Here is a 9,554-nt window from a genome sequence, read left to right as displayed (position 1 = left end):
GGTTATAGATACCTCTAGCTTTGATGCTACGAGAACAGAATTAATCCTGCGATGCCCTTCGACCCCGGCAGACCATTTACTGGCTAAGCCATGACAAGGTTTCACAGTGATCATAGTGGTCCTCAGCTGGGAGTTACAGGCTGGACAAACACAGCCCACCAGAAACAGAAATGGCTTTGTGTGATTCTACCGATAAAAGGAAAATAGGAGGTGTTGGAGGTGGTGATTTACAGCTGCAAATATGGACCATACTGACCGATTGGATGTCTATTAGATCAGAGGTTAAAGTACAAAGTAGCTTAACAATGCACTCTGCAGCGTTTCTGCTAATGAATTAAAAACATTATAACAACCCTTTGATACTTTTATTAACGCACATATTCTATGCGTTGTGTTTAAATTGACCTTTTGATGTTACGTAAAAAAAGGAAGAATTCAAAATGTATTTGAACAGCTTAACTTTTGAAATAAATCCTAGCTTTCAATACAATAATACTTTGGATAATACTCTCCAGTACACAATTAGAGGAACACACCAAGGCCAACTATTTACACTGTCTATTGCTACAGGCATTTAAAATAAAGTCTGCATTTTTGCCAGTTTTACACATAGAAAATAATCTATTCTTCTGCTGAAGGTTTTTAGGTTCAAAGAACTTTAAAGTGATTCAACATCGGGTTTCTTTAGTGCAATGGATTGGTGCTGAGAATAAAGGCGGAGAGGGGTATAATCCATAATATTGAAAGACAGGCACATTTTCTCTAGAATGAATGGGATGATCTGAGGGTGTTTTCAACACCAGACTCTAGCATAATATATTTTCTATTTTAGAATCATCAGATTTGCAAAGATTTGTGTTTGTATGAGAAATATTTTATTCATTTAAAACATGTAGTGCAAATGACAAGAACACCATAAAGTAAACCCCATCTAAAATGTCTTAAAGAACAGGTGTAATTGGCAGTGTTATGTTAACCAAATACCTCATTCAGTGCAACACGCCGTCCGGTGTGGGTGGAAACATGAGGTAAAAACCAGAAAAGACGAATTTCTTACTCATTTTATGGAGACTTGGATGAAACACCAATATTTAAAAGAATTACATCAGCACATAGTTAACAAATCATTGTGTTTCCCATACTGCACCGCCCGTCGAGGCATTCCGGGTGACAAAAGCAAACAAACCCCACTGCGCATCACGGATGTGACGTCAACGCGCTGCAATTCAAACTTCAGGAAACGAAAGCGTTTGGTTAGAAAACGGTCTTGTCGTTACCAACACCCTGTTTTCACGAGTTACCTGCATTTCGCTGTATTTGTAAGTTTATCTTGTATTTTTTCATCAATGATATTTGTTTACCTTTTAATTATAAGCGTGCAGTTGAGACGAATTAACAGTTTAACAAAAGTGCTTTAAAAGGTTTGCGTAACGTACAAGGACTGTCAGTGTTATTCCAAATGTATGTATATATGGAACTGCTCGTTTCCCTCCTAGGAGTCGAGGTCGTTTCCTCTACGTCAAACCAAGCAGCCATGACGTCTAAAAGTGCCAAAGAGACCATCGTCACCAGGTTGGGCTTCAAATCCAGCAGCTCTGCCTCCAAGGCCGAGGCGGAGCTGGAGAAGGTCCGCAAAGACAACGCTCACCTCAGGAGGAAGGTCGATGAACTGACCAAGAGACAAGTCAAACCCCCCGAATCGGACAAACTCAAGCTGCTAGAGGTACAAGTCGTTGTCTGCTTGATTCCCCTTGTTGTTTTTTTCTTCTTCTACTGCATATTTTTAATGTGTGTGTGTGTGTGTGTGTGTGTGTTTTTTTTTGTTCAGAGGATCCTGTCCCTGGAGACGCTGCGAGAGAGGAACAATCAGCAGTTGTTGGTTAAGGAGCAGGAATTAGAAACAATGAGACGGCAGCTGTCAGCCAGAGGAGGAGAGGTTTGCACATGTGACACGTCTCGTTTTACAGCAGACCCGCACAAAGTACTCTAAACATTCTCCGTCCGCTTGCACACTGTCCTCATTTGGGCTGATGTGGCCCAGCTGTGTTCTTCTGAGAGCGACTTGTGAAGGGTTGTTATCACTTTCTGCGATGTGTTGGTGTGTGCGCGTGTGTGTGTGATACTGGCAGAAGACAACTGTCAGAAAGTGGGTGGGAAATGGACTAGAATCCCACTGAGCTGGCATTAAAAACAGTTGGGGGTAGTGGGGGGGGCGGGGGTAGCTTCCATCATCCCATTATGCCAGTGGCCCAGCTAAAGGACGTTTAGACAGCCTGGAAAAATTGCTTAAAAACACGTTGTGTGCTGTTCATATTTATAAAAACCAACTATGCATCACTGTTGTTGGTCTGTTTTTATGACACTGCCAGGGAAATTGGTGCTGTCTATTTGATGCTTCTTTTTCTATTGTTGGATACATCTTTGTTTATTTTTTTTTAATGACAATCCTATCCGCCTACCACTTGGAAATGGCATGTTTTGTCTGTTTGTTTTTTTTGTCTTTTATTTAATCACACTCGCCTCTTCGTCGTTAACTCTGAAACACGCGCATGCACCTGGGTGTGGACGTTTCAGGTGGTGGCATCGCTGCAGGCCCAGCTGGAGCAGCGGAAGAAGGAGGCTGAGCAGAGAGACGCGTTGTTCCAGAATCTGTCGCAGGAGACCGGGAACCTGAAAAACCAGCTGGCCACTGTTTCTGCCCGGTGCCAGTCCCTGGAGGCGCAGGCGGCGGTAGGTTGACCGTGTCGTAGCCCTGTGTGCGATTTCACCTCTCCATAGTGGGGATGCAGTAGACTTACATTAGTACAATTGTTTAAAAAAAAAACAGTCACCTAGAGTGTAACAGGAACGAAGTGCTTTAAACAAACCTGTACATTAATGGCTTGATGTGACATTTTATGTGCGTCAGGTCTTTGAATAACAAAGGCTTCTGTGTTACTCAGACGCAAGTACACTTATGCTCTATAATGTTTTCATAATCAGGTTTTTGTACATTTCAACAGAAGCCCTATTTATTTTCAGTGACCACTGCATGATAGGACACTTTTTCTATGGAAATGCAGCTAATTCTTTGTCCACTGGGCGGCGCTGTGTGACCTCTGTTCTCCTCAGCTGCTGACTTTACCTTCACTCTGGGGAATTAGTCTCCATGAGAGCTAAAGCCGCAAGTAATACACGACCCAAAGCGCTATGAATGTAACCGCATAATCCATGGTGCTGGTGAACATGCACGCTGGCTTTGTGCCAGTGACACACCTTAACAATAACTTTCTATATTACTCGGATTATTTATAAGGAGAATTTCTATTTCCTACCATCAGCTCCCACCACCATGGCAACGGCGCAATTGCAAGAGGTATCAAAGAGCGGCAAAGGTGTGTGTGTGTGGGGGGGTGGGGGGAGAGAAGGGGGGGGTGCGCTGTGCTGCGGTAATGAGATCGTCGACGCGGAGGTTATAATGCGATGTAACCGGCGCTTAAGTCTGAACGCGGCGGCCTGCGTGGGTTGACCTCTGGGGCGCGCCCACATGCATTAAAAACACTATCGACCTAATACGTATATACATATGTGCTCTGAATATTTAAAATGGTACTATCGACATATCAATATGCTGTTTTTAAAATCAACAATGGCGGTACATCACAACACCTTTTTGATCAAGTCTCCTATGAGCCGTTGCAAACCCGGAGCTCTATCCAGTCCCTCTGGGTGCTTTATTGCTTCAATCTCGGCTCGAGCCAAAGCAATACGATGGGTTGGAGAAAGAGAGATTTTACTAGATTTGTTGTTGCTGGAAGCGCTCTTTTGAATCTTAAGGTTCTCTGGTCGTTTGCATAACTCTCGCTTTGGTTTTCAAGTCACTACTTTCCGACTCAAGGTTGGAAAGTTGCTAACAATAAGATTCTTTTTTTCTTTTACAAAGGGACACTTTTTAATGTCCGTGTTTCTCCGTTTTTACCGTGCACTGCATCTACTCATCTGTCTTTTTATTACAGGAGCTTTGCTTTTAGCTCCCTTTTAGCTCTACTAGAAATAATCCGACAGACCCTGACCCAACGGCTCCCTCCTTCTTGGGTTCACAAAAGCTCTTAGTGAGTTTAGCTCATGGAATGTATGTGTTTAAGTCCATCTGGAAGAAAAGGTTGACGGGCGCATGTTGCTTGTCTGGAAGTGTGCGAGCTCACAGAGATGATCGTTTCAGAAGCCTGTTGTTGTCGAGGGTTACCGTGAGCTTGGGTGTTTCAAGTGGGATCAGGGCCTCGGGCCGGATGCTCTTTTAGGGGAATGGATGTCGGGGGGAAAGTGACTCTAAGGTGGGTCCTGTGGCTTTTAAGGGTACCGACTGGCGTGAGAGGCGACGCCTACTTTCTGTCCAAACAGTTTTCAAAGAACTGATGGGAAACACAAAACACAAACGAACTGTAAACCTGCACACAACAACAACAACAAAAAAGCCCAGGGCCTCCTGTTACCCTTCATTGGAAAAGGCTGTTAACCTACGGGGGAGTTGACCCCTTTCAGTCAGGGTGGTATAGTCCACAAGACATTCTCCCTTTCATGTGATGCCATCTTGAACATTTGTTGAAAATAGTTCTATTAATTTATTTCCAAGGCTGTAAGGGATTTTGCACTGTATTGCTATTGGTGGCTCTGCCGAGTACACACATGGCTGGTGTATTAGCTTAATTAAGATGTTGCACAGTAAAACAATCCAATCCCCTATCATTAGTGTTGTCGTTGTTGAATAGCAAAAACACCAAATGGCCTGTTGATAATCGCCACACTGGTAAAGTTGAGTAACAAGATCTTGATTAAAAAATAAAAGGCACACTGGTAGAGCGCAGTTCCCAATTCAAACCGGTCAGATAGATGTCCACAATATTGGCTTCAACACTTCTGAGTTGTTTTTATTCATTTGTTCCGTCTCCCTCTACAGAACGGACAGCTACCTCCTGCAGACTTGGCCTTGGTACAAGATCAACTGAGAGACGTGAGTGGATGGCGATGGGTAACGGCGTGTGTTTGTCATGTGACCGCTTACTCTCTCTGCCTTGTAACGAATGCCTGGCCCATCCGCCGCACATTTCCGAAGTATTTCATCCCATAACTCCCTCGAGTGCCACACGGTGAACGAAAACCATCATGTGCATCTGCTCCCCCCACGCCCCCGCCAGGCCCTGGAGAAGAACCAGCAGTGGCTGACGTACGACCAGCAGCGCGAGGCCTACGTCCGGTCCGTGACGGCCAGGACGCAGGAGCTGGAGCAGCAGCTGGCCCAGCAGCAGCAAACCAGACGGGAGGCCCCTTCAGACGCTGAGGGAGGTAGGAGAAATTCAGTTTCGGTACCTCCCCCCCCCCCCCACCCCTTCTACCCCGCCTTGTTGTGCTGTAATATGTTCAGTATGCGACAGGAAAAGGGTAAATAAGGGGCGCTTTGATTCAGATAGCGGGAAATGTCAGCAGCGCCTGGACGGTGCTCAGCGCTGAGAAGTTTCCATTTAAATTGCAACGCATGTCTGAGATGAGTCCTTTTTATTTTATGCACCAACACCTGTTATCTCAGCGCCCGCTGACTCGGCAAGTGCAAAAAAAGAGGTTGAGCTGAAAACCCACTATGAGCAGCTGCTTCGGGGGGTTCAGAAAGACTTGGAGGAGAAAGAAGAGCAGGTCACCCGAAGACAACAGGAGCTCAGCGTGCAGAGGGAACAGGTAAAAGCTGTCATTACTGTTTACATATCTACTGTCTGTCTAATGTTGAGATATTTGAGGGTCTCTTATAAACCCTGCAGTCAAACCACGCACACAGTTTTTGTCTTTCTGCGGCTCCGCAGGCGTCGTCGGCTCACGCCGAGCTGCAGTCTCAGAGGGAGGCGGTCGCCGGGCTCCGGGAGGAGACGTCCGCGCTGCAGAGGAGGTACGAGAGCAAGTGCGGCGATCTGTCCGCGCTTCTGGTGAAGTACGAAGAGAAGAGCAGAGAGACGGAAGAGCTGAAGATGCGGCTGCAAGCGGAGCGACACGGCAACAGGTAAAGCAGGTCGGCCATCGATCTGGCCGTCCACAAAATGTGCAAATGCACGCGATTCATATATTAAAGGACCTCGTATGCAAGGTGGACGGTGTCAAGAGAGCGCACCTTTGTGTAGTGTTGCCTAAATGAACGTTGCGTCCAGGCAATCGGCGTGTGAGGAGAGAAAGGCCTTGTCGGAGCGCTCCGACAGGATGAGACTGGAACTGGAGAACATGGAGGTCCGATTGGACGAGGAGAAGAAGAGATCTGCTGAACTCCTTCTGCAGGTGACACTTGAATTCCACCAGAGACATTTTTAAATCGATTGGCGATGGTGGCGCGTGGAGTAGCGTCCTGGTGGTGCCCTGGGAGCCGCCACGGTTGGGGGTTCGAATCCCGGCTGCTCCATGTGCCACGTCGAAGTGTCCCTGAGCAAGACACCTAACCCCTGAATGCTCCCCAGGCACAAATGTAAGCCATGGGTTACATTTCAATGTAAGTCACTTTGAATGAAAGCGTCAGCTAAATAACGTGTAATGTAAATCAAGCGCAACGCCGGATGTGTTTGAATTTCACGACATTTCAATGCATGACGTGGGGTTTTTTTTGTGGTTTTTCTGACTGTTGATTGGGCCTCCACAGGTGAACATGCTGCAGAAGTCTCTCCTGAGCCAAAATGAAGAAAAAAGGAGACTCGCCGCCATGGAGCAGCAGGTAACGCTGTCAACAGGTCACTCGCTGTGTTCTCTGTACACATCAGGTCGGCGCCGTGTCTTTCTGTCTGCACCGACTTACCATTTCACAAAAGCACCGATACTGATCCAACTCACTGGAGCACATTGAGTTCTTGCCTCACTCCTAAATATATATACTTCTAACCCCTCCTCAGATCCAACTCTCCGCCAAGGACTTTGAGAATGAAAAGATTGATCGCCAGGGCATGCAGCATCAGTTACATAAGGTGCTGAAGGAGCTCCGCAAGGCCAGGGATCAGATTGCTAAACTGGAGTCTGCAGTGAGTTTTCTACTCTGAGCTCCATTTTCAATTATATACATATATATTTATTTCAGAAATACAATTTCACTCTCAAATATTTTAATTGCATTTTAATGGAAAATGCTCTACTTGTTATTCTTCCCCTGGGAAAGTTAAGTGAACTCTTTTTTTTTCTTCTTTTTTGTAAATGTGTCGTTCTGTGCTCCAGAAACAGCCAAACGCGCGTTTCTCAGAGCCTGGCTCCTACAGCAACTTTGAGTTCGGGCGTCTCTCCATCGACGACCCCCCCGGGCCTACGTCTCCCTCCAAAGTCGCCAACCTCCTGGATGAGAGTTTCCTGGAGTGCCCAAAGTGCCGGGCGGCGTATCCCACCAGCCGCCACAGGGAGCTCCTGGCACACATTGACTACTGCTTTGCTTGAGCTACAATAAGGTATAGCTCAATGGGGGTGAGGGGGGGTGAGGGGGAAGGGGGGGCAGGAAATATAGAGAAGCAACCATATACACAACACAAGCAATTGTTAATTCTTAAATCATATCCAGGCCTCTAAAAACAACGGGATGGATCCCTGTTTGGTCATGTGATGAAGTAGGCGTGTCTTCTTTTAGCCTTTCTTCGGCTGGATCATCATCATCATCATCATCATCATAATAATAATAACATCCATTCAGGAAATTTCAAAGACGTATTCTGCAAACACATTACTCCTGTGAGCAACTACGGTGAATAAGATAAATATGTGTAACCTAAGCTCATTTGGGGGCTGCTTGCATGCTTCTTTTTTTCTGTTCCCAAAGCTGATTCAATGTGCAGCAGCCTCGTGTAACATGATCAGTTTGGAAGTCCTGCTGTCATTATGATCACTGGATACACATTTCTGATGCATTCAATAATGGGACATTGTAGATTTGTTCTAAGCAAAGGTGTGTGTGTGTGTGTGTGTGTGTGTGTGTGTGTGTGTGTGTGTGTGTGTGTGTGTGTGTGTGTGTGTGTGTGTGTGTGTGTGTGTGTGTGTGTGTGTGTGTGTGTGTGTGTGTGTGTGTGTGTGTGTGTGTGTGTGTGTGTGTGTGTGTGTGTGTGTGGATATCCCATAAACCAGATTAATTGTATCACTTTAATGGAGGTAGTGAACTTTGTACTCCAAGCGGTTCCAATGGTTCCTTTGCCTGAGAGTGGGTTGATTATGTAAGCAGCTTAAATATCTGAGTTAATAGTAAATTATTTTTTTTCTATATCTAAATGGGATTCAAGGGATAGTCAGTTTCATGCTGGATTAATATGGAAGAATAAAAATGTAGTGCAGTTTTAATTTGCCAGTAGAAAACCATTAGGCCAAAGTATTCCTTGTGTTATTGCTGCAGTCTCCCTGCTTCCCTTTTTTATTATTGTAGTCCTTATTTTATTGAAAAGCTCTTGGTGAATTTTATTTTTTGTGTATTTATTATTGGGTGACAGTCTTTTTAGATAATGAAAGCTTTTATTTCCCTCCCGGTAATGTTTAGCATTGCTGATTTGAATATCACTGTCCTTTATTATTATTTTGTATTTATGATTGCCTTTTTTTGGAACATCATGGGACGTTTCTTATTTTATTGTATCCAAGTTGACAAAGTTACTAGCCGAAAACCTCCACTTAGTGTATATAACATTGAAGGCACATTTCCTATGTTTATTTTTTTTCTATTTTATAGTATTGAGGGGAAGGACCCTTTTATATCAGGGGGATACGCGTTGCCTATTGAGGTTTTGGTTCCGGCTAAACACGGCTTGGGGCGTTGGACAAGCCCTGCTGAAGCATGTGACCTAACCCACAGTTTGATTTGTCCACCATTAAGCCCGATTCTAAACCCGCTGCACGTGGTGCCCGGTTGTCCTTGTTTTCCTCCCTGCTCCACTGGAGCTCACTTCCACCTCCACTGTTCCAGCCTGCGGTCCTGTGGGGCTGGAATAAGATTGCATGAGCTAATTCCTTGTACTGAACTATTTAAGGCGAGGGATTAGTAAAGGTCCTCTTGGCGCTGGAAATGGGGTTAAGTTGCCTTTATTTCTGCCGTCTTGGCGATGCAGCTCAATAGACTTAAGAGGGACAGACACTGCTACGGTGTCATCTTTTAGATAACAGGTTTTTCTTTTATCACATTGTTTTGGATACATGTATTCTTGTTAAGCTGATTTATTTTCCAACTCATGTTTTTGTAATGATGGGCTCTTAAGTGGTTGTGCCATGTACTGTACAAAAGTGTGCAATAAAGATATAAATGCCCTTCCGACGCGGCCCTCTGTCCTCCGTACTGCCACATTGGAGTGTAATTAAGGACCAATAGTGCTTCAAACTTTAGCCTGATTTATAAAATAAACTATAATAAAGATGAGGGGACTCGTTGTACTTTGGCAATGGAGGGATTAAGCACCGGATTGACAATTAATTAACCTGCAAAGTAACCAGGCGCTGTGTCAAACCTTTAAATTAGGGCCGCGTTAATTACGATTAATTAATTACAATGTGAATTAAGATTAATTACACAAAAAATATCACATTAAACATTTTTT

The 9,554-nt window shown here is 44.8% G+C and overlaps 1 protein-coding gene across 1 annotated transcript; it reads left to right on the top strand.

The window, feature by feature from the left end:
- Window positions 1-825: 825 nt before the first annotated feature.
- Window positions 826-9,344, top strand: cep55l (centrosomal protein 55 like). The gene is made up of 12 exons (XM_037463670.2): window positions 826-1,319; window positions 1,497-1,723; window positions 1,829-1,936; window positions 2,575-2,730; window positions 4,937-4,990; window positions 5,175-5,322; window positions 5,564-5,709; window positions 5,832-6,025; window positions 6,171-6,294; window positions 6,650-6,721; window positions 6,897-7,022; window positions 7,213-9,344. Exons 2-12 carry the CDS (start codon window positions 1,535-1,537, stop codon window positions 7,423-7,425), a joined length of 1,530 nt encoding a protein of 509 aa, XP_037319567.2. The 5' UTR covers window positions 826-1,319; window positions 1,497-1,534; the 3' UTR covers window positions 7,426-9,344.
- The last annotated feature ends 210 nt before the right edge of the window (window positions 9,345-9,554 follow it).

This window comes from Pungitius pungitius, chromosome 21 (assembly GCF_949316345.1).
Source record: "Pungitius pungitius chromosome 21, fPunPun2.1, whole genome shotgun sequence".
Classification (NCBI taxonomy): domain Eukaryota; kingdom Metazoa; phylum Chordata; class Actinopteri; order Perciformes; family Gasterosteidae; genus Pungitius; species Pungitius pungitius.
The sequence above is the reverse complement of the archived record's forward strand: the minus strand, read 5'-3'. Positions and strand labels throughout refer to the sequence as shown.